Source organism: Pelophylax lessonae (assembly GCF_965119305.1).
Source record: "Pelophylax lessonae genome assembly, chromosome: 11".
Taxonomy (NCBI): Eukaryota; Metazoa; Chordata; class Amphibia; order Anura; family Ranidae; genus Pelophylax; species Pelophylax lessonae.
Window position 1 is genome coordinate 78302846 of NC_138778.1, and position 26132 is coordinate 78328977.

The 26132-nt window shown below is 47.5% G+C and overlaps 1 protein-coding gene across 1 annotated transcript in view; it reads right to left on the reverse strand.

The window, feature by feature from the left end:
• Positions 1-26132, reverse strand: part of ATP5PD (ATP synthase peripheral stalk subunit d) — a 69201-nt gene that overhangs the window by 12243 nt on the left and 30826 nt on the right. Inside the window, exons 3-4 of the mRNA XM_082271202.1 lie at positions 20923-21019; positions 20764-20835 (exon numbers count right to left, since the gene is read on the reverse strand). Coding sequence (XP_082127328.1) covers positions 20764-20835; positions 20923-21019 — 169 coding nt within the window. The remainder of the gene's footprint in view (positions 1-20763; positions 20836-20922; positions 21020-26132) is intronic.

The window sequence follows — 26132 nt, forward strand, 5'->3', positions numbered from 1 at the left end:
AGATAGGATCTCGGCCACTGCCCTGACCGCTCGGCACTCTCGGCGCCCCTCGGTGAATGATGAACGCCACAGGCGTGGCGTTGTCCGCATGTACCCGAACCAGGCAACTCTGAAGCCGAGATGACCAACGGAATAAGCACACCTCGAATGCATGGAGCTCCAAAACGTTTATCGGCAAGGAAGCCTCCTCCGTCAACCACATCCCCTGGACACAATGCATGCCCAGAACTCCACCCCAGCACGTCAGGCTGGCATCCGTGGTGAACATCGTCCATAGCAGAGGCCGGAAGGATTTGCCTCGTGTCAGAGCTGGTGACAGGAGCCACCACAAAAGAACCGATCTTGCGAGGTGGCTCAGAGAAATCCTCCTGTTCAACGACCGAGGTGTTCTGTCCCACCTGGCAAAAATCTGTGCTTGCAGAGTTTTCGTGTGAAAACTGAGCAAAAGGGATAGCCTCAAGCAGAAACCATCAGACCCAGGGACCGCATGCAGGCCCGCAGAGAGGGGAGATCGGTATCCCTGAGGGACCTGATCCTGCCCTGTAAGGTCCGAAGCTAGTCCTTCGGGAGGCGAGCCCAGTATCATCCCCAGATACGGGAGGCGAACCGAAGGAGGTAGAACCGACTTCCGGAAGTTGACGGTCCACCCGAATTCCTGTGTCTGAACTGTGAGCGACAGATCGCTCGCCAGAGTGGCACATGTCCTCGACCTTAACAGGAGGTCGATCAGATAATGGAGGACCGCAATCCCCTGTAAACGCAGTAAAGTCAGCACTGGAGCCAAAAACCCTGGTGAATGCCCTGGGAGACGAAGGGCAACGCCATAAACTAGTGATCGACCGATATTGTTTTTTCGTTGCCGATACCGATATTTTCACACATGTAAAAATTACCCAAAAAAAAAACCCCACAAAATTTCGACACAAATCTCTTAAACATGTTAATCTTTATTTATTAACTTAATTAACATTAAGTGCTCGTTCTTCATACCTTAACTGCAAAAAAACTGATAGGAAAACTTAAATTGCAAGGAGTTGGACATTAGCATTTCACATAATCTGATTATTACACATTATTACATAATGCACAAAGTGCTGAAGTAGTGGACTCACTCACTGCAATGAATAAAAAATTTTATTCAATACTGCAGTACAGTCAGCGCAAACTGCTAGGAAAAAAACTAGGCAACAACAGCTACACAATAAAATACACATTACACACTGCACAACTGCTATAAAAAAAGGCAAAAGCTACACATGTCACAAAGGATTAGACTGGAGTCAGTGGAGGACTATCTGTTCTGCACTGCAGTATGGCATTCACTGCAACTACTGCAGTGTGCAGCCAGAAATTTTTTTACCATGACTACACACTAGAAGAAACGCAAGGCATGTAGGCAATAGCTACACATGTCACAGTGGATTGGACTGGAGTCAGTGGAGGACTATCCTGCACTGCAGTATGGCACTCACTGCAACTATTACAGTCAGTGCAATACTGCTAGAAGAAGAACAGCATGGCAAGTAGGCAACAGCTACACGTCACAGTGGATTGATTGGACTGGAGTCAGTGGAGGACTATCCTGCACTGCACTATGGCACTCACTGCAACTACTGCAGTCAGTGCAATACTGCTAGAAGAAAAGCAAGGCAACAGCTACACAGTGGATTGGACTGTGTGTACTACCGTTGCAGTAGGGCACTCACTCAATGGAATAATTTTAAATCACTACTGCACTACTTTAGTAGTGATTTAAAATTATTGTAGCAGCGAGTGGCGTTCTACTGCAGCAGAAGTCCACTGGAAGTGACTCCAATCCACGGTCTATGTCTATTTTTTTTTCTATCACTTTTGCACTGACTGCAGGAGGTACTGAGGAAGGATGAGCAGAAAGGCATTTTCTAGCATGAGAAGCAAGTCTTCTGTAGCATGCCTCATTTTCTTTCCACCACTGAAGAGGATCACTTCTTCTGTCAACTACTGGTTCCTTCAAAAATAGAGATGAAGTTCTTCATCCAGGCTTATTATTGCCGATTCTGATGAATCCTCTGCATGAGGCCCCAATAAAACGCTGAACATTGCATCTATTTGACCACAATGAATTTTCTCTTCTGTCCCTTGTCTTTAGGGACATTTTTCTCCGGCATCCTGCTCTTCCACAACAGAAACCTTCTCTTCTTGTCCTTGACTTTTCTTTTCATCAGGAGGAACCTCCTTGCACCTTCTGTTGAACATCTTCGGTCTGCCATTGCTTTGCCTTGGCCAATACATCATCAGAGGAGAAAGGATGGTTCTTGTATTGAGGATCCAAAAGACATGAAAGCACAACATTTTTATTCTCCTCATGCTTCTCCAACCTTTTGGCGAGGCTGTCCCTCATGGCCTGCCTACATGCTTTGATGCTACATGTGTTGGGTCCTTCATTCTGTTGAAGAAGCATCTTCAGGACTCTCACACATGGGATCACAGAGGAAACAGATGAGTCGTAATGACTCACCTCCAGTATCACTGCCTCAATGGGTACGAGCGTCTCTATAATGGTGGCTACTATGTCCCACTGATCTGCAGTAGGGCAAGAATATACCCCCCAAGTCCATATTCACCAGAATATATAGTGAGAGCTCGCATCTGCTCCAGCATCCTCCAACTTGTGTAGCGTTCATCGTGTTGGAACAGCCTGAATCAGGTTGTTTTTGGGTAGGCCAAGGTCTTCCTGAATGCACCCCAGTCGCTGCTTGGCAAGAACACAATGGTGGAAATGGCCTGCGCACTTCAGCATGGTAATGTCCAGCAAAGCTTTCTGGTGTGACAGACCATCATTTACCACCAGTTGGAGGGTGTGTGCCATGCAACTGAGGTCTGACACTTCAGCAAGTCTCATACCTTTAACCATGTTCGCTCTACTGTCTCGCAGCACAAGCATCACTCGGACTTTGCCGATTCCCCATTCTTCTAGCATGCCTAGAAACATTTCTTTAATGTTGAATTGGAAGGATTGGGAAAATAAGGATTTTGGCCACATGGGATCAATAAATACTCTTTATTTGAATTCAAAGATAAAAACGCAACAGAAAAAAGGGGGAACATGTATTACATACTAAAAGAGAGGGCCTATACGGGTCCCTAATGTAATGTAAATATGGTTCACAGTTAGTAAAGTCACAATTTACATACAGAATGCAATGTATAACAGTACAAATGATACTTCACATCAAGGAATGCCCGTGGATGGATACCCGAATAAACAAGGTGGCGTCCAGCCGGGTCAAATGATGTTTCATCAAAGATTCACCATATTTGGTTAGCATTAGCTCGACATGTTTCGCTTTACTTGGGAAAGCTTCATCCGGAGCTGTTACTAAGGCTTTCAATATATTCTGTATGTTGTGTGATATAACACACGTTAAGAATTCCTTAGAGCATAACGAGGGGGGGTCTTTGTGGGCTTGTAGGAGACTCATGTGAGGTCAGCTCGACGATTATAATACGGTAAAATGTAGACAGTTTATAATCAATATCACTAGTCAACCGGGTATATAAATACCGGGTGGCTGTAAAACCATTAAATGTAGGGCATAGTAAAGCATAGGCTCACAGTGATGAGCTCCTAGTGCCTCGTCCAAATACACCCCCCCCCCGGATGGGGAACCGCCGCCATAGTAACAAGGTATAGGCTTGTAACAGAAAAGTTACTAACAAGATTTAAAGTTTATGGAACTTGATTAGTAACAGGGTAGTCATCACAGAAATGACACTAGCCATCTTGAATGGTGTGCATTCCTGAATAGTAAAATGGTCAGAGTCATGGTGAATTAAAACTAAAAAAAAAAATAGCCAGCAGAGGGCAAGCTTTATATAGGCATAGCTTGGATTCTAGATACTAAACCTTCCTCCACCAAAAGAGAACCAGGGTAGTTCCAAATAATGGAAGTCTATGGTGGGTGCATACACCACAGTAGTAGTAGCTGTTACCCTACCATTGTATGAGTAGGTGTAGTTAGCCCACACACACAGGTGAGAAGCCAAGTCTCCCAGCATCTAAGGTCTTAACGAGCATAGACCTGGAGAGAACGCAAGTCAGCCTCAGGAAGAGGTGGACACAATTTTAGCTTGGAGGCAATCAGACACCTGAAGGGCTTAACAAGCAAACATTAAATACAGGTTAATATGTGTAGCTCTTTGCAGCCCAAACAACCATCAGAGTTGCAGAAAACAATGATTTCAGTTCAAGGGGTGAGCAGTAGCCCAAACCACCAGGGGTCCAAATTAACTCTTACACATCAACTGATCTAATAGCAGTGTAAGGAGGAAACAATAGATTGGAGCTTGTTAGGTTGTTACACATAGCATTTTAAGCACATTCCACCCGCCCTATAGCAAATTGACGGTGGGATTGTGGTTGTATTATCCTGACCGGACGTCATATGACGGCGGCAGGATAATACAGCTCTGCGCGCCCCCCAGAACCACCAGGGATGCCCACTATGGCCACCAGGGATGGCAATCAGGGCTCAGGGAGCCCCCCGTTGCCCTCCCCATCAGTGCCCATCATTGCCATCTACCAGTGCCCATTATTGCCCACCAGTGCCTCCCATCAGTGCCACCCCGTCAGTGCAGGAAAAAACGTATTTACAAAATTGTATAACAAACTAAAAAACTTTTTTTTTTTTCAAACTTTTCTGTCTTTTTTTATTTGTTTAGCAAACATGAAAAAACCCAGAGGTGATCAAATACCACCAAAAGAAAGCTCTATTTGTGGGGGGAAATTACATAAATTTGGTGTAGGTACAAGTGTTTCATGACCGCGCAATTGTCATTCAAAATGCAACAGCACTAGAAGGGGAAAATTGGCCTGGGCAGGAAGGGGGTGAAAGTGCCCTGTATTGAAGTGGTTAAACATCGCAAGCAACTCCATAAGAAAAAGTTCCAAGGGTACCCCTTACTGTGTGTCTCTTTGCCATAAGTGGAGAGAATGTAGGATGCAGGCTTTTAAGAGCAAGAATACTCTAAATTAACCATTTTGGAGATACGTGCCAGAATCATAGCAGCTGGCCTAATATATTCAGAATATCTGGTGTGCATTGCGGACCAGGGACAAATCTGTGGTAATCTCCAGGTTCCTGAAAACCACCTTCTATTCCAATTGATTAACATTTTAGGAATATCCAACTTGTTCAGTGTCAGAAATAGCCTGTAAGAGACTCTGTGTCTAACAGGTCTCAGTCCTTCACTAGATTTACCCTTATTGATGTGCAATATGGTTTATAGTGAGAGACTGGCAACTTAAGCGGAGTTCCGGCCTCAAAATCGAAAAAAAGAAAAAAAAAAAATAGATTTTGTGCCATCCGCTTGCTAAGGGCCACCTGAAAAAGAAATGGATGCTCCCAATTTTTTTTTTTTGGTCACTTACCTTGATATTGAAGAAAACTGAATTTTTGTAAAATCTTACCGTAAAATTCCTTTCTCTGAGTCCTCCGACAGTTGCAGCCCATTCACACAGTCTTCACTTATGGGGTATTGACTTCATCTCCACAGGAGTTTCTAGGCATAAGACTTGTAAAAGAACAATAAATCTACATAGTCACATCCATGGGGGCTGTCCTACTAGTCCAATACCCCCCCTGCAATAGCCATCCCAATTCAGTTTGGTCGCAAGCAGTGAAAGAGTATAAAAAAGACCCCAAAAAGAGGGGCGGGGGCGGCGACTGTCGGAGGACTCCGAGAAAGGAATTTTACGGTAAGATTTTACAAAAACTCCGTTTTCTCTTACGTCCTCCGACAGTCGCCGCCCGTTCACACAGTCTTCACTTATGGGGATGTCCCAAAGCAGTGTAGACATGAGGGGTGGGCAACGCAACCGCCAGAAAAGCAACATAGTACCCACATCAGAGAAAGGAACCTTACACGTACAAGAAGGTAGCCTTCTGGGTAACAAAAAACAAAGGCTCAACATGAGCAACAACCCAGGAAAACAAATAACCAAGGGGAAAAAACCCCAACAGCTAGGAACCCAAATAAAAACCAGGGTTTCCTAAGGAACAGCCTCACAGAGAACTTTGCGGCCAAAGGATGCATCAGCTGATGCCAGAACATCAATTTTGTAGAATTTTGAGAAGGTGTGCGCCGACGACCAAGTCGCAGCCTTGCACACCTGGGCCACCGAGGCCTGATGCCGATAGGCCAAGAACGTACTCATCGACCTGGTAGAGTGCGCCTTGACAGGGAAGGGAGGAACCCGTTCCCGCAACGAGTAGGCCTGTATAATGGTCTGTCTGATCCATTTGGCAGTGGTTGCTGCAGACGCAGCCATACCCTTCTGAGGTCCCTCAGGAAGGACAAACAGAGAATCCGATTTCCAAAAGGATTGAGTCGACGTCAGGTAGACCCTGATCGCCCGAACAACATCCAAGGCATGTAAAGCAACCTCCTTTGGATGCTTAGGATTCACGCAAAGCGAAGGCAAAACAATGTCCTCATTCAGGTGGAATTCCGAAACCACCTTTGGCAAGAAGGACTGATTAGGTCGCAGGACCACCTTATCCCTATGAACCACCAGGTAAGGGGCCGCCGCCAACTCAGACACCCTGCGAGCAGAAGTGATCGCCACCAAGAAAGCCACCTTTTTTGACAGCATAGGCAACGAGATTTCCCTGATGTTTTCAAACAAGGAACTCTGTAACACGGACAGAACCAAGTTCAAGTCCCATGGAGGTAAGGGCTCCTTCCTAGGAGGAGCCAAGTGCCGCACACCTTGAATAAATGTGCGAATTAAGGAATGAGATGCCACAGGGTGCTGAAAAAGAACAGCCAGGGCAGAGACCTGACGTTTTATCGTGGCCAGCGCAAGGTGCTGGTCCACCCCAGTCTGGAGGAAAGCTAACACCCTCAACACCGAGTAAGAACGAGGAGGGAAACCCCTGGACTCACACCAGGCATAATAAGCTTTCCATGTACGGTAATAAATATCTTACCAGAAGAGGCTTTTCTAGCCTTGATCAAAGTAGGAATAACCTCCTCTGAGGAGAGACCCCTATCTCTCAGGACCTGGCTTTCAACAGTAAGGCCGTTAAAGCCAGCGACTGTAAAGCAGGATGGAAGATAGGTCCCTGGGACAGCAGATCTTATCGCATTGGCAGCCGCCACGGAGGCTCTAGGGCCAGGTGAACGATGTCCGTGTACCAGGGCCGGCGAGGCCAGTCCGGTGCAACCAGAATCACTAGTGATGCTTCCGAGGCCAACCTGCAAAGGAACCTGGGCAACAGCTGAAGCGGAGGAAAGGCATATATCAGACGATACTGACGCCATGGCACCACCAGTGCATCCAAGGCGTCTGCCAGAGGATCGTGTGTTCTTGCCACGGACCTTCCCACCTTGTGGTTCAGCCGAGAATCGATCCACATCCGGGGATCCCCATTTCGCACACAGTATTTGAAACATCTCAGGGTGTAGGGACCATTTTCCATGGGCCAAAGTCTGGCGGCACAGATAGTCGGCCTGCCAATTCCCCACACCCGGAATGTGAACTGCCGACAACGCCAAGACAGGAGTCTCGGCCCAAGACAGAATACTGGTCACTTCCTGGGCCGCCCGGGCACTCCTGCTGCCCCCTTGGTGGTTGATGCAAGCCAACCGAAGTGGCATTGTCCGTCTGCACCCGCACAGGACGGCCCGGAAGGCGATCCGACCAATGGAGCAGGCACAACCTGATCGCTCTCAGTTCCAAAATGTTTATCGGAAGGGAAGACTCCTCCTTCGACCAGGTGCCCTGGGCAGACAGGTTGCCCAAGACGCCACCCCAGCCCGACAGGCTGGCATCCGTGGTTACCACCGTCCACAGAATTGGCCGGAAGAATTTTCCGTCCGACACCGCCGGGGACTGAATCCACCACAAGAGATCCGTTCTGGTCTGGCGACTCAGACACCCTCAGGTCCAAAGACTGAGGTAGTCTGTCCCACCTGGCGAGGATTTCCACCTGAAGAGACCTTGTATGAAACTGGGCAAAAAGGTATCGCCTCGAAGGCTGACACCATCAGCCCCAGGGACCGCATACAGGTCCTGAATGACGAGGAATCGTTGTCCCTGAGGGACCTGACATCGTTCTGCAGAGTCCGGAGCTTGTCCTGTGCCCGCAACAGGCCCAGAACAGGCGCCAAGACTTTTGTAAAGAGCCTTGGAGCCGAAGAGAGACCAAAAGGTAACACCACAAACTGGTAATGATCCTCCGCTATAGCAAATCGGAGGTACCTCTGATGACCCTCGAAAATGGGGATGTGTAGATACGCAGCCTTCAGGTCTATGGATTCGGAGCAGCCAAGGTTGTAGGAAACCGCGCAAACGTCCCCCCCCACCCCTGTAACGGGTGAGGGCGCCCCTTCAGGCAGAGGCGGACTGAGCCGCCGCACCGGTCTGGCCGGACTTCTGTTTGCCAAACCAGGGCTTCTTCTGGCTACCTTGGCCCTTGAAGGGTTTTACCCTTGTTCTGCTCCCTGAAGGCACGAACTGACCCTTGAGTAGGTTTAAAGGACTGGCCCAGCTTACCGCAGAAAAACTTGCCCTTGGGATTCTGGGGGAGCAGAGTGCTCTTACCCCCAGTGACACCTTTAACCAATTCGTCCAAGGATTCCCCAAAAAGGTGAGACCCCGCATAGGGGATGTCAGCCACCGTCTTCCTGGACTTTTGGTCAGCCGATCAGCATTTTAAACGGATTAATCGACGGTTAACCACAGCTACACTGGACAGGCGTATCACCAATGGGGCCTCATTCAGAGCCACATCGCACAAATACATGACCCCACGATGAATCTGCTCCACCATGTCCACAGTAGTGGGAGGGGCAGAGTCGGCCACGAGGGTGCGTTTGAGCACCTTGGTCCAATCCGCCACAGCCTGAGCCACCCTTACAGAGGCAAAAATAGGCTTGAGCATGGAACCCGCCACCGTGTAGGCATGGCAGGCAAGAGACTCCAGTCTCCTATCAGTAGGATCCCTAAACACCCGGGAGTCCTCAGTGGGTAACAGGGTAGACTTGTTCAACCTGGCCACCGTGTGGTCCACTTGAGGAGGCACACACCAGCGCGCAGCCATAGTAGCCGCAAAAGGGTAGAGAAGTTGAAACTTCTTAGGCACCACGAAGGTGTGTTTTAAAATTACGCCATAGCTCATTCACTCTGCGGGGCAAGGAAAAACCTGCGCCGTCTTGCGGGTCCTGTGTGTACCAAAAGAGGACACATTCCCGGAGGAGTGGGCTCATCCTCCAAATGTAGTGTTTCCTTCACTGCTAGGATCAACTCAACCATAGCTGCGCGTTCCTCGGGCGACCCAGAAGCTGTGCAGGGATGCCGCGCCTGCACCGGAAGGGACGAGCGGGGCCGGTGCAGGCGCATTGTGGGACTCCGACGTCACTGAAGAGGCCGCGCTGGCTTCAGCTGCCCACACCTGAGATGGCAGCGCTGGAGAAGAACTTTTCAAGGTAAGTATTTCTTCTTACTGGTAAGTGTGACCCGGGACAGTTCAGAAGCGATCCATTGTGGAATGTACTAACCCTGACTGTCCCGGGGGTATTTTTATCTAAATTTGACCCCCGAGGCCGGAACTCCGCTTTAACCACTTCCATACCGCGTCATTAAAAAAATGACGGCGGCAGGAAGGCTCTATCAATTAGGGCCGACGTCATGACGGTGACCCGCTCTCGCCGCTACTGCGCGTCCCCGAGGGCTTGCAGCGCGACGATCAGGGATGAAGCTCGTCCCTCGGACTGATCCCATCCCCGATTAGGTAAACAGCCAAGGAAATTGCCTGTTTACCACGTGATCGGCTGTGTCAATCACAGCCGATCACATGAGCCGCTCCAGCGCGAGCCGCTCGTTCTCTCCTCAATACGCGCCCCCCGGGAACGCGCATGCGCAGCATCGGGGACGAGGCTCGTCCCTCGGACAGAGCCCATCCTATCTAGGTAAAGAGCCAATGAAATTGGTTCTTTACCACGTGACCGGCTGTCAATCACAGCCGGTCACAGAATGTCAACAGAGAACACGGTAACTAGCTGTCACCGTGTTCTCCTCCTCACACACTGATCCTGTGTGCGGAAGAGTGTGTGGTAACAGCTAGTTACCGATTACAGTGCACCCCAAAAACACACTGATTGCCCCCTCCCCCAATAAAGAGGACCTGTCAATAGCCCATCAGAGTACCCGGGTACTCTGGTGATAGGAACTCGGGTACTTTGAGTACCTGTCATCAGAGTACCCAAGTACCTGTCTCCAGCCTAGAGTGCCCGAGTACTAGGCCTGCTGAATATAATCGCCGAATCGATACATCGCGATGCGACCCTTCGCGATTCTGCATCGATTCGGGGTGATTGAAAAATCGATTACCTAATGACGTCAGTTCCAGGGGCGGGGACACAAGTGACATGGCGGCGCTGGCCGGGCTTGTGGAACACGGAGCTCCTCCTTGCGGCGCGGGAGAGGAGAGCGGAGCCATCGGTGCTCTCTCTGGCCCCGGGATACACACGGCATGCCCACTTAAACAGGCTGCTGCCCAAGGGGCGTGGCTTCCGGCGGAGTGAATGGCGGCTTTTTAGCTCCGCTCTGCTGGCCATCGGGGACACTGACCTCTTCTACGACCCCGACACGATCTACAGCCTCTATCTGCACCGCTCAGCTCCCCCTACCACCACGGAACCGATGACTCGCCGCAAAAAAGGACCCCGGTCAGCTAAACAAGCTGGAGGGGTTCTTCCTTCCGCACGGCTCCGGGCTCCAGAAGCATGGCGGCGGCGGACCGCACCATAATATGACTGCTCAACCACGGACATCTCTGCAGCTCTGCTTCCTGGTAAGTCGGGGCACTACAGGGCCCAGCATTCCACCTTACCAGGGCTTGCTATAATACAACTATGGGCACTACAGAGCCCAGCATTCCTCCTTACCAGGGCCTGTTATACTACAACAAGGGGCACTACGGAGCCCAGCATTCCACCTTACCAGGGCCTGTTATACTACAACTAGGGGGACTACTACAGACTCTGTACTGTAGTCCCCCTAGTTGTAGTACAGTAGGCCCTGGTAAGGAGGAATGCTGGGTTCTGTAGCTCTGTACAGAGCTCAGCATTCCTCCTTACCAGGGCCTACGGTACTAGGCCCTGGTAAGGCTCCCCATAGATCTCCTTTAGAGCAGGGTCCCCATAGATCCCCTTTAGAGAAGGGTCCCCATAGATCCCGCTTTAGAAAAGGGTCCCCATAGATCCCGCTTTAGAAAAGGGTCCCCATAGATCCCGCTTTAGAAAAGGGTCCCCATAGATCCCGCTTTAGAAAAGGGTCCCCATAGATCCCGCTTTAGAAAAGGGTCCCCATAGATCCCGCTTTAGAAAAGGGTCCCCATAGATCCCGCTTTAGAAAAGGGTCCCCATAGATCCCGCTTTAGAAAAGGGTCCCCATAGATCCCGCTTTAGAAAAGGGTCCCCATAGATCCCGCTTTAGAAAAGGGTCCCCATAGATCCCGCTTTAGAAAAGGGTCCCCATAGATCCCGCTTTAGAAAAGGGTCCCCATAGATCCCGCTTTAGAAAAGGGTCCCCATAGATCGCGCTTTAGAAAAGGGTCCCCATAGATCGCGCTTTAGAAAAGGGTCCCCATAGATCCCGCTTTAGAAAAGGGTCCCCATAGATCCCGCTTTAGAAAAGGGTCCCCATAGATCCCGCTTTAGAAAAGGGTCCCCATAGATCCCGCTTTAGAAAAGGGTCCCCATAGATCCCGCTTTAGAAAAGGGTCCCCATAGATCCCGCTTTAGAAAAGGGTCCCCATAGATCCCGCTTTAGAAAAGGGTCCCCATAGATCCCGCTTTAGAAAAGGGTCCCCATAGTAATCGTGATGCATTGCGGAATCGAATCGTCTCGAATCGCGACCCTAATAATCGTAATCGCATCGAATCGTGAGGTAAGTGAAGATGCGAAGCCCTACCGAGTACCTATCTGCACCCCATCAGATTACCGAGTACCTGTCTCTAGCCCATCAGAATACCCAAGTACCACTCTGAAGCTCATCAGAGTACCCGAGTATCTTTCTGAATCCGATCAGTGTACCTGAGTACCTGTCTGCAGCCCATCAGAGTACATGAGTACCTATCTGCAGCCCATGCCTCCTAGATTATGTTTTGGGGTGATGGCTTTCCAAAAATGGGGTCATTTTGTGGGGGTTTGCATTGTCCCGGGGTACCAGGGCCTTCAAATGTGTGATTGGTTGTAATGAAATTATATGTGTAATTTATTCTCCTAGAACACCTGACGGTGCTCCTTGCATGTTGGGCCTCTGTATGTGGCTATGCTGTGACAAAGTCCCACATATGTGGTATCGCTATACTCAGGAGGAGTAGTAGAATGTATTTTGGGGTGTCATTTTTGCCATGTACATGCAATGCGTTAGAAATATCATAAAAATTTACAACTTTGTGTAAACTAAAATGCGTTTTCATTTTCTTTCCACATTTTCCAAAAACTTGTGGAAAAAAATGACATGTTCAAAAGACTCATTATGCCTCATAGAATATACATTGGGGCGTTTTCTTTCCTAAATGGGGTCATTTTGTGGGTAATTCCATTGTCCTGGTGCTCCAGGGCCTTCAAAACTGTGATAGGTTGTAATGAAATTATGTGCAATTTATGCTCCTAGAACACCTGACGGTACTTCTTGCATGTTGGGCCTCTGTATGTGGCCAGGCTGTGTAAAAGTCTCAGACATGTGGTATCGCCATACTTAGGAGGAGTAGCAGAATGTATTTTGGGGTGTCATTGCAAGTACGCATATACTGTATGTGACAAATAATTTAATTATGACAATTTTGTGTAAAAAAAAAAAAAAAAAAAATTTCTTCATTTTCCCAAGAATTGTGGGAAAAAAATTACAACTTCAAAAAACTCACCATGCCTCTTACTAAATGCCCCGGAATGTCTACTTTCCAAAAAGGGGTCCTTTGGGGGGTATTCGTACTGTCCTGACATTTCAGGGCCTCAAGAAATGATAGGCCATCAGTACATCGGGTGTGATCAATTTTCAATGAGTCCTCCCCTCATCGCTGCTGATGTTATACAGCTGGCTTTTCACAGCATGGAACCCACTGTTAGCAGGGGAGGACACACGAGCTGCTGAGTGGGGCAACAAGTGGAGGGACCACCACGCTGTGTCCGACTTGCCTGTGCCACATGAGGCGACCTGCGAGAAGCCTAAAAGGCGTGCAGGTAGAGTGCAGCCCTCACCGGCGTTGCTGAAACTGCCTCACAGGAGTACCATCCGACTCTCTAGGTCTTCCGGTCAAAGAAAAAAAAAGTTTCGCTGTAGGTGAAACACAATCAATACTGGAGGGACAAGTGGAAGGGTGGGGCCTTTTAACAACTATGAACGGATTGTGTTTCCTGTAGGGTGAGCCTATCATCTCATGTGTTGCCATCCAGGAAGGTGAGAGGAGAAATACCTGCATTTATATTATCAGCTTTCTGTAATATTTAAAATTGTGCAAAGAAGAAGAGACTTTGAATAAACCACTGAATATTTAAAAAGCAATTACAAATTTAAAAAAAAAAAAAAAAAAAAAAAAAAAAAAAAAAAAACACACTTACCGTAAAATCCTTTTCTCTGAAGTCCATTGACAGACGCAGCTCCATATTCTAAACCATTGGGTTATGCTGCCCCCTACAGGAGTAGGACACTAGGTATGAAAAGCCTTTACCACACCTATGGGGCAGTCCCTGGGGGTATACACCCACTCACTCTGCTATAGGCATTCAGTTGCAGTGTCAGAAGAAAAAAACCCTAACCCAACTCGTATAGAGAGGAGGATGCTGCGTCTGTACCGTTCAATGACGCAGCTCCATATTCTTAACTATTGGGACGTCCCAATGCAGTATTAACATGAGGTGTGGGAAAACACAGAAAAGGAACGTAATTCCCAAAGGCTAAACTTTTCCAACCAGGTAACATGGAGCTCAACCGGGAACAACTGGAGCTCACCTAGAAACAACATTCACCCTCAAAGACAAAATTCTCTCAAACAGCAGCCTGCAAAACCTTGCGGGTAAAGGAAGCATCCAAGGATGCCAACACATCTACTTTGTAGTATTTTGTGAACATGTGCACAGACGACCAAATTGCCGCCTTGCAACCTGGTATTACTGATGCCTGATGGCGAAAAGCCCAAGAAGCACTCGAGCCTTAGTAGAATGTGCCTTCACAGGGAAAGATGCAACCTGACCTTTAAGAGAATAAGCCTGTACCACCGTCTGCCTGATCCACCTAGATATGGTCGCAGCCAATCCCTTCCGAGGTCCTTCCTTAAAGGACAAAAAGTCTGATTTCTGAAAGACTCCGTACCTGCCACCCTAATTGCCCGAGCCACATCCAAAGAATGCAAAGCAATTGCTTTAGGATGCTTGGGCTTAGGACAAAGTGAAGGCAGAACAATGACTTAATTCAAATGGAAATCAGAGACCACTTTAGGAAAAAACGATTTGGTCGAAGTACCACTTTAACTCTGTGGACCACCAGATAGGGTGAATAGCAAGCAGCACAGCGCCGCCAATTCAGACACTTGGCACGCAGAGGTAATAGCCACCAAAAAGGCCACATTCTCTGACAGTGTAAGCAGAGGAATCTGCCTAATGTTTTCAAAGGGAGGTTTCTGAAGGACTGACAGTACCAAGTTAAGATCCCACTGAGGTAACGGGGATCGTATCTGAGGAGCCATATGGCGAACTTCTTGGATAAAGGTGTGAATCAAAGAATGCGTAGCTAAAGGACATTGAAAAAAACACAGCCAAGGCTGGCAACTGGCCCCCAATAGTACCCAAGGTCAACCGCTGATCAACCCCTCTCTGGAGGAAGGCCAATATCCTAGCCACTGAAAATGAGTGTATGCATATTAATCGATTCACACAAGGCTATATACATTTTCCATGCACGATGATAAATCTTCCTAGGAGATATATTTCCTAGCCTTCAACCGTGTAGGAATTATTGAGTCAGAAAGACCCCTATCCTTCATTACCTGGCATTCGACAGCCACGCTGTTAAAGCCAGCGACTTTAAAGCAGGATGGAAGATCGGCCCTTGAGACAGTAGATCTTCCCTGAGAGGAAGTCTCCAAGGAACATCAGCGAATAACCTTACCAGATCGGCGAGGCCAGTCTGGAGCCACCAGAATTACGGGAATCCCTTCCACCTCTATTCTGCGCAGAATCCTCGGCAGAAGTTTTAGTGGAGGAAACGCACCGATCAGCCTATATTAACCCCAAGGAGCCACCAGTGCGTCTGTGGCGTCGGCCAGAGGATCCCGAGACCTGGCCACAAGCCTCTGAACTTTCTTGTTGAGTTGAGAGGCTAACAGGTCCACATCGCATGTCCCCCACCGGGCACACAGCAGGTGAAACACCTCCGGGTGAAGGGACCACTCCCCCAGATCCAACACCTGACTCCTCAAGTAATCCGCCTGCCAATTTTCCACTTTGGGGATATGCACAGCGGTAGAGGGCTGGAACAAAGTTTTCTGCCCATTTTAGGATCTCGGCCACCTCCTGGGACGCCAGGACACTCTTGGTGACCCCTTGATTGACGCAAGCCACTGCCGTGGCATTGTCTGATTGAATCGGAACCAGACAGCCTTGCAGACGATTTGTGCAGTGATTCAAGCAAGCTTTATCACTCCGAGTTCCAGAATATTGATCGATAGTCTGAACCCTTCCGGAGTCCAGGTCCCCTAAACACACATCTTTCCCAAGCACTCCACCCCAACCAGACAGGCTGGCATCCGTGGTGACCACGGTCCAATACAAGGGAAGAAGGACTTGCCCCTGACGCAGAGCACTTTTGTGTTTTGACTCAGCCGAATCAGATTTGCCAAAGATTTTGGATCCTTGTTCCACTTGACAAGAATTTCTCCTTGCAGAGGTCTCGTGTGGAACTGAGCAAACCGAACCGCCTCGAAATCTGCAGAGGACAGATTGCTGGATAACAGCAAGCAAATCGCTCTCAGACCTTTGCAGCTTTTCCAGAGGGAGTCCAGAGTCAGTCCCAGATAATTCAGTTTGGAAGATGGGACCAGAGCAGATTTTTTTTAACTTGATGTTCCAAACAAACTCTTGCAGAGTCCGTACCATGATTGAAAAGTCACCCAACAAGGCTGAATGAGAGTCTGCTCTTAAGAGATCGTCCAGGTACCCCAGTAGCGCAATACCTCGCTGTCGCAGTAATGCCGAAACCGGAACCAACACCCTTGGTGAAGACCCTGGGAGCTGTGGCGAGACCAAAGGGTAATGCCCCAAATTGATAATGCCCCTCTCTCCTACAGCGAGGCAAAGAAAACACTGGCGTCCAGCATAAATAGGGATGTGTAGATATGTGTCCCTGATTTTGATAGAGGCCAACAAGTCCACTTGGTGTAGGGACGCCACTACCGTGTGAATGGACTCCTTTCAAAACCTGTACCTGCACAAAGCGGTTTAAAGCCTTGAGGTCCAGTATTTTGCCTTCTTTCCTGGGAACAGTGAACAGGTTTGAACAGAACCCATGAAAGCATTCCCAAGAGGGAACCAGCCCAATCACCCCTTTGCAACAGCAGATCTTGTACCGCCTCTCGTAGATCCCTTAACCGTCCTGGAGATAGGCATAGATTGGCCGGAAAGAATCTGTCCAACGGTCGAGACCTGAATTCGATCTTGTAACCCGATTGGATCAGTGTGTACACCCAGTTCTCCTGAATGGAGGTTCATGGTTCTGGAAGGAAACAAAGACGTCCCACCATCCCAGTTACGGGTGAGGGCACCCCTTCATGCAGAAGGGGACTGGTCTGCAGATCTGGAGGGGTCTGCTCTCGGCTTACCCGACCATGACTTCTTGGAACCCCCAGATGATTTAAATGGCTCAGATCTGGTCTCCTTCCTGCCAGAGGCACGAAAGGGCCCCCTGTGTGCTGAAAAATAAGGGCCCCCGTCTGACGCATAGACTTGCCCATAGCGGACTGAGGAAGAAGAGTACTCTTCCCACCTGTAAGCCCCTTTGATAAGTTCACCCAACGACGAACCAAAATAGGTGGTCCCCTGTAAATGGGAGATCTGACAGCCTTTTTAGAAGCCTGGTCCGCAGACCAGCTTTTTAGCCAAATGGTCACCATGCGCCTAATGGTCACCCCTACCGTGGAAACTCTAGCTGCAAGGGGGGGCCGCATCTAAAGACGCATCACATATAAAAATAGTAAGGCTTGGACCATTTGGTTCATTAGCTCTGCAAGGCCCAGGGGAAGCGGTTCTGCTTCCAAATCACTTTTTTGTAACTTTGCCCATTCCATTATGGTCTGGGAAACCAGAGTGATATCAAAGACCGGTGTAGGTATTGAACCCGCTATCACATGTAAGTGGCGGGACAGGGTCTCAATCTTTCTATAACAGTAGATTTGTTCAGTCTGGAGACCAGATGGTCCACCTTCGGTGAAACGGTCCATTTATTGACTACAGCGTCCACAAAGGGATAGCGCCTCTTAACTGGTTGCCGACCGCCGCACGACTATATACTGCGGCGGTCAGCCCCGGCCAGGCAGAGTGACGTATCGGTACGTCACTCGCCTGTCACTGACTTGCGAGCCTATTGCGGGCGGGCGCGCGCCCGCCCGCGGCGGCTCGTTCACAGAGAAGTCAGTGCGTGTGACCGGCGGACTCGATGTCTGCCAGTCACACTACGATCGCTCCTGTGAAGGGAGAAAGACAGAGCGGCTTGTGTAAACAAGCTGCCTGTCAGTTCTCCCTGTGTAAAAGTGAAGATCTGTCCGTTCTACTATGTAGAACGGTTGATCTTTGCTTTTACACCAATAGGAATGTCCCTGCACAGTTAGAATCACGCCCCTAGGACACACTTAACCCCTCCCTGTCCAATAAAGTTAACCCCTTCCCTGCCAGTGTCATTTTTGCAGTAACAGTGCATATGTATAGCACTGATTACTGCAGTAATGTCACTGGTAACCCCAAAAGTGTCAAAAATGTCAGTCAAGGGTCCGATCTGTCCGCTGCAATGTCGCAGTACCGAAAAAAAAAAAAAAAAAAAAAAAAAAAAAAAAAAATCGCAGACCGCCGCCATTACGCGTTAAAAAAAAAAAACACCAAAAATGACAAAAATCTTTCCCTTTGTTAGTAAACGCGATAACTTTTGTGCAAACCAATCAAAATACGCTTTTTGCGATTTTTTTTACCAAACATAGGTAGCATAAAACAAATTGGCGGAAAAATGTTAAAAAATTTTGATTTTTACATTTTTTTTTGGGGAATTTCATATAAAAAAATGTGAAAAATATTGTTATTTTTGCAAAATTTACGCTCTTTTTTTGTTTATAGCGCGTGATCAAAAAAAAAAAAAAATCGCACAGGTGATCAAATACCACCAAAAGAAAGCTCTGTTTGTGGGGAAAAAAAGGACGTCAAATTCGTTTAGGTACAGCGTCGCACGACCACGCAATTGTCCGTTAAAGTCACGCAGTAAAAAAAAAATCGCAAAAAAACCCCTGGTCCTTTAGCAGCCAAATCCTCCGGGGCTTAAGTGGTTAAAGCGCTTTGGCACCACAAACGTGTTTAAGGCGCCCCCACTGTTCAGTGACAATTTTGTCAAAGTTCCGGACAAGGGAAAACCTTGCCCAACTTCTGGGATTTGCGTGTGCCAAAGGACACCTGCGGTCCCTGACGCTGTAGAATCATCCGCCATTTTTAGAGTTTCCGCACTGACACTATAAGTGCTTCCACCAACGCATTTTCCCGCGCGGTTGCAGATGAGGATATTTCATCCTCGCCATCAGAGTGCGATGATGCAGATCTGTCAGGAAGATTTGAGTCGGTGGCAGCCATTTCAACCTCAGAATCTGAGGATACAGATGAGGCAGGTGAGGGCAGTGGGCGCTTTTTACTAGTCCTATTTTTTAGGACCAAATCAACATTTGACACCAGGGTTTGCCGTTAAGGCAGACAAGGGTTGCGACTCGGAGGTCCCCACAACCCCGACGGGATCAGTAGGTGAGACTTGCTCCTGGGACTGCATGTTATCCTGGGGACAGCGCAGCGTCACTTTACGAATACTGCAGAAAAATGGCCCCACACCGATGCACTAGCGGTACTACAAGTCCCAGCACACTAAACTTCAATATAGCAGAGAGGGAGAGTGATCTACAGGGACCCCAATGGACTTACCGCCACCTGATATCAGGGAAAGCAGAGCCGGCCTGAAATGTGCAGAAAAACGATCTTCACGGGAAGAGGAAGTATCTGGGTCAGCACTAGAGTTAAAGCATTGCCACTTACTGCTGTACAGTTTTCTTGGACAACGAGAAAATGGCCGCCCAATGAATTTCAATGGAGAGGCCACAACAAAAGGGCTGCCTAATGCAATTTAAAGGGAAACTACTAAGAGATGACTGCTGAGCCTAATACTGCTGATCTACTGGAAAATGGCAACGCCCATGGCTCGCCGTGCGGTCTACAGGATCCCGAGAGATCCAGCGATCATCAGGCATAGGGGGACCCCCCACCAGGATTAACCCCCCCAGCAGATCGCGCGATTAGCGGCATCATCGCACCCCCCCATCGCCTGCTACAGCCCATGCACCGAGGATGGCCTGAGGGGGAACCCTTGGATATTTGATGGGAGAACTTCCCTAAAGACTCCCCACATACAAGGGGGGGGGCTTGCATGGGGGATAACCCGAGGGTCCAACCATCCCAGAGAGGCGCCCACGTCCACCCCCGAGACCGCAAGACATATGGGGGGACACTACCCACCATATCAACGATAGTCAGGTGGGCCCCACTCCGGACAGACCACCCCCCCCCCCCTACGGCCAAGGAGTACGCTGCGACTCAAGACAAACCAGGTTGTGTGTGTCCTGGTGAGGTGTTTCACTCGCGGGCCAACCCCCGTCCAATGGGGCTATGTCTTGGAAAGGCATAGCGCGGAGCTGCGACCTGCACATGCTCGCTGGCCAGACTGGGAGGCCATTAAAGATCTAGAAAATCCAGTCTCGCTGTTGATTGTAGTTCTTTCAGAAACATAACAAAAAAAAAAAGATTTTGACACAAGGTTCCCTTTTAAAGAAAAAAATGCTAGGACCGAAATCCCAGCAGAGAACTAGGTCCTACTTCTGAACTAGGCAGAAAAAAAACTGAATGCCTAAAACAGAGTGAGTAGGTGTATACCCCCAGGGACTGCCCCTTAGGCGTGGTAAAGACTTTTCCTGCCTAGTGTCCTACTCCTGTAGGGGGCAGCATAACCCAATGGTTAAAATATGGAGCTGCGTCTGTCAATGAACGATAGAGAAAAAACATTTTGAATACACAAAATACATATAGTGTGATTAAGACCATTTTAATGTCAGTGCTTTAATTTATTTGCATTCAAAGGTTAGTGCGTTTCACAGATTTTTTAGTACTCTGAAGCTGGGTACACATGGGCAAAATATCTGCCAGTTCAACAGGAACTGGCTGACATTTAGACCGTAAGTACCAGCTGTCATTCCGACAGAAGACGGTCTAAGATCAGCTTCTGTCGAAGGGAAAACCAGCAACCAATTAGCGCTTACACGTAATGGCTGGGATAGGGACAGTTTGTCAGAACAAGATAGCACAGCAGGAGAAATTGAGGCACTAACATTACTTAACACAATGGCTTCAGTTTTTATTTTGTTCGGCCCACTGGGTTGTAGAAAAAAAAAAATAAAAAAAATAATCCACAAATCAAAATGACTTACAGCTTCCTGTTCCTGGGCATTTATCTTTTCAGTTTGAGTATCTTTAGGCTCTGGGACGGTAAGGGCATTAAACTGAAACGGCAAAACAATAAATTTGACATACATCTTTCCTTACATTTCTGTAATAAAATTCCCTTAAAAACATAATTGTATACTTACCTTCTTCTCAAACTCATCCACTAGGCCTGCCTTGGCAATTGTGGTTCGGTAATAGGCCCAGTCGATTGTTGGAGGTTTGACAGGGAGAGAGGTCAACCTGTTAAAATAATTATCTAGTTATCTTGGTGCTCTATGGTGTATGTGCATAAAAAAAAAAAAAAAAAAAAAAAAGTAATCCAATAGTCTATATAGCTTTCACAAAAATTAGGCCACAGAATGAGGCTAAAATTAAGATACTCAAGGGGGGCCTGAGGACACCACAGTTAAAGGATAAATAAAACAGTATAATGTCCTTCTTTTGTTAAGTGCTGCTACTGTGCAAACATGCTAATTACTTTTATACACACAACTACTCATGGAGAACACCTCTGCTGAAAAACTAAACTGTGCAGTCCTTGACTGTGCAGTCAAGTGCAAATGTTCAGAAAACAAAATATATTTAAATGCATTTTAGTTCACAAAAGCCTAAAATACCCATTTTTTGGTAACAAAAAAAAGAAGATGATGTTGCAGTAAATTGTCACCATTTCATGCAAATTTTTTAAAATCATCATGATCTGTTTGGTATCCAACTATGGTACCTAAAATTCTCCATAGGTGACGTTTTGAAAGAATTTATAGGTTACAAAAATAAAAGTTAAGTTCTGGTGCTAGAATTACTGCTCTCACTCTGAAGTGAGATACCCAACGTATGTTACAATCACTGCTTGCATTTGCGTTTTTGCACGAGTACAGGGGTGCTTTAAATTTCAAAGAAAATTTGAATTCATTTTACATTTTTTTTTTTAAACCCTTTTGCTGTATGGTTTTCTTTAAAAAACAAAAAATATGCACCGGCTTGTCTCTAAGGACTGTTTCCACAAAGGTTACAATCCTTGAGCGCAGAGCTAATTCCTAGTCATGCAATGAAAGCTCTAATACAGAACTTATCCCACAGCTGCCACCAGTGACAAAATGCGGCATTAGACTCTGCTCTTCTCACTAACTCATGACTGGCCAATCTCACAATGCGCTGTCATTAGCGTAACAATACCACTCTCAGTTGCACACTGCACAAAGATTTTCCAGCTCGTGGAACCACAATCTAGGTGCCAGCAGCCTGAGAGTGATCACTGGGTTAAGTTAACTAAGAAATTAACAGGTTAAGTTAACTCAGCAATTCACAGGTTAAGCTACCACCACCACCCCCTTTTGACCGAGAATGAGGAAACTCAAAAGCTTAGCAATACCAACTATTATTTTAAAATAAAGGTCTAACACACACTGTCACCACAGACGGGAATGTTCAGAGGATTTTTACTATCCAGTAGCACTCAAGAGACGGATTTTTTTTTAGCTTGCACAGCACATTTAGGAGACAAGGTCAACACATTTTCAAAATACGATTTAAACAATGAAAAAGGCAAGAAAATTGTGCAAATAAAATATTTATAAAAATTTATAAAAATAATTTCGGAGCGCACTGCTCCTTCATTACATGCAATCTCATGTGCAGATGCGAGTTCAGCCATACACTTTGTATGGCTAAAATCGCACTGTATCCGCAGCAAACTCGCACAAGGCTTTTTTTGAGCCGCATCAGAATCGGATCGCACAGTGGTTCACACTTGTGCGATCCGATCCTGTGCGAACTGTCAGATCGCACTGCAAAATGCGATCAAACTGGGGGTGTCGTTAACATTTAGTGATGTGAAGTGCTGCACTTACTGGGTCTCTTCACCATATGTGGAGAGAATTTAGAAGTCAGGCTTTATTAAAGAGCAAGAAGACTCTAAATGAACCATCTGTGAGATAGGTGCCAGAATCATAGCCGCTGGCCTAATATATTCAGATTATCTGGTGTGCATTGCTGACCAGGGAAAAATCTGTGGTAATACTCATGTAATCTCCAGGTTCCTGCAGACCACCTTACATTCCATTTGATTACCCATTTAGGAATGTCTAACTTGTTCAGTGGCAGAAATATAGCCTGTAAAAGAATGTGTCTAACAGGTGTCACCCCTTCACTAGATTTACACTTATTAATGTATGAAAGCCTTTATAGTTCGAGACTGCCAACTTAATGTTGCAATAATCACAGCATCTCCCGAGTTAAAAGGAAACTGTGGACATTGGTCTGCTCTAGCTGAATTGTCTGGGTTACTTGTTCCCAAGCCTAAGGGAAAGAATAGTAGTACCCTCATTAACCTCCCTGGTGGTATGATTATGTCAGGAATTATGTACCAAAAGCGGTACAATTTTAAGCATGGAAATTTGGCGTTATGTATTGTAGGCCTACAATTCTTAGTAAATACTTACTTAAACCTGACCAAAACCAGACTCTAGTAGACATCCCGGATGTGATAAATTTGAAACACAAAACACATGAATTATAATATAATCAGTAATATAATTTTATTCAATAATGCAATGAAAAAAAATGAAATTTGTCAAACAAAGAAATTCAATACACATTGAGTGTGAAACAGTTTGAAGCATGGAACTAGACAAAGTTCGACATTGCAATCAGGACACTTTTGCCATCCTGCTTGGAACAGCAAACGACGCACATCCTGGTAGGCGCTAACTTTCCTGCGGTTGGCGGTACGAAGTCTACAAAATGACGACCTGCCAGGCGTTTTGGATTGCCAATGTCCACAGCGCGTCGTCCGGGTCTGTTAGCAGATACTGATGGCGTCGGGTGGTTGACAAAAATCTGCTCAGCCACCTTCCAGATAAAGTCAGAATGAACAAGAGGTATGTTAGTGTTTGCTTTATAAAGGATATAGGCGTTCCAAAGGCATTGTTCAAGGAGATGCCTGAAAATCTTTTTGTAATACTTTTTCTGTTGCTTCCGCATCGCCGGGTAAAATGTCATTGACTGATCGGCTCGGTCAACACCTCCCATTGTGCGATTATAGTCGATCACGACTTGCGGCTTCAGCACATCTGTTCCGTGTTTTGTGGAGACCATGGCAGTGGAGGTGCTGTGCACGGTGCTCATGAGACACATGTCCTTTTTGTCTCGCCACTGCATTGCCATCATTTTACCCTTTTGAAAGGCAACCATCTCTCCTTTTTTTAGTTTTTTCCTGCCAAACATTGATGGCATGTCACGCCGGTTTGGCCTAACAGTACCATACCCATCAGTTTTGTTTAGGAGCAAAACCTCAAAGTTCTGGAGATGTGTAAAAATTGTCCGTTGTCACGCAATATCCCTGGTTCAGCAATGGGTCCAGAGGTGAAAGGACAGAGGATGTGGCCGTCCCATAGCCGCTGTACCTGGGATTGAACTTGGTACCTTTACCGGTGTAAATGACCGCATTCCAGATATATCCGGTGGATGATTCACAGAGCATATAAAATTTGATGCAATAAACTGTATCCAGCTGAGGCGTCCCTTGTAGGCCATCAGACTTTCGTCCACACTGACATCCCTTTCTGGCATGTAGGTCCACTGGAAGTTGGTGACAATCATTTGGCACACCTCCCAGATTTTTTTGAGTTTGGGCGCAGGATGCGTGGCCTCAAACTCTTCGTTGTTGGTGAAGTGTAAATTCTTCATGAGTGAAAAAATGATATTCGGACATCACTGTGCCAAAAAATGGAGTGGCCAGCATCTTATTGGTGGTCCAATACCATTTCTGGAGCGGTTTCCCCACCACCCCCTGAAGGATGATGAGTCCCAGAAACTGCCAGATGTCCTCTTTAGTGACCGGTTCCCATTTTCTGGATCTGGAAAATCTGGCACGCAGCGTAGCGGATGGCTGCTCATGGTAGCGGTTGGTTTCTGTGACGGATTTTTAAAATTACCTCCTCAGTAAGAAATAATTTCAGGTACGCCAGAGGGTTGTCACTCTCCACATCAACCTTCATCCCAGGAGATCCAGTGAATCGGAATCTCGGGGGTGCTGCCTGGTCCGCATAGCTGTTTAGAGGGCACCAAGTGCGCACATCGCTTAGGTCAGGTGCGGGATCATCGGTGTTGTCACTTTCTGGATCAGTGTCAGTGTCAAGAGTCAGATGAAAAATCTCCCCACGACTCCCTGTCGCTCTGTTCTGCGAGCAGCTCCGTGTCACTGCCGCTGTCGCTCCGCTGATCCAAAAGCGCATTTGTAGGACAGCGCTTTTTTTATGCCATTTTCAAACGGTTTTATTTGTCACAAATGACTATGGCAAGGGGCACTGAAAGGGCACTATGTCTGATACTAAGGTGATACAGTGTAATCCTCTCAGATTACACTGCATTACCTCCTTTTATGTGTTTGTGTTGGTGCAACTTTTGAATTTCCCTCCCAGTTCCGCTCCCATGCACCACGGAACCAGGAAGTCATCAGAGCGACGGACGAGCGGCGGGGATCTCGGCGGCGATCATCGCTGGATCGCCAGGAGAAGGTAAGGAACCCCGCTGCAGGCTCTGCACATCTACCCCGAGCGTGACTCGGGGATACCGATCCCAGCATGAACAAACCAGTCACGCTCGGGGTTAAGGGAGGGAGGGGGGTCTGGCAGACAGCTTTTCTCTGCTTCTGCTGTCCTAAGGCATTCTGCCATTTTCTAAACTCACCTCAGAAAAGGCACTTACCTGGCCCCCGATTTGCTTTGCCTGCAGCCAACTGTGCCGCCTTTCCCTCCCTCTCCATAGGAGGTGGGTCCAGACGGGGTTCACACTCTTAGCAGCCTTGTGGTTCTTAGTAGCTGAAAAGCCTGTTCTTTTGCGCCTCTATGCGGGTCTGGCGTCTCCTCCGCTTTACATCCCTCCTGGGTCGCGCTGTGCGTGCTCAGCGTCTTCCATGTTCAGACGGGAAGTTGCTGTTTCAGAACGTAGCTTGGAGCGCACTGGGTCCTCCCCTCATTGCTGCTGTTATGCGGCTGGCCTGTGCCACAAGAGGAGAACTGTGAGAAGCCTAAAATTAGATATGCGGCTGGCCTGTGCCACAAGAGGAGAACTGTGAGAAGCCTAAAATAGATATCAAACAATCCAATCTTCCACTTCCCATAGAAGTGTTCAGGTGGCTTTGGAGCCTCCCCGATCAGCTCTACGTTGTAACCAGGAGCCTGTTGGTACATGTCACTCACTGCCAGCAAAAAGGGGTAAACACTACAGTGTAAATTAGGTATTCTTAAATTTAAAGTATTTGTAAAGTCAGAAGGTTTTTTTTTTAATTTTAATGCCTTCTATGCATTAAGATAAAAAGCCTTCTGTGTGCAGCAGCCCCTATCAGCCCCCA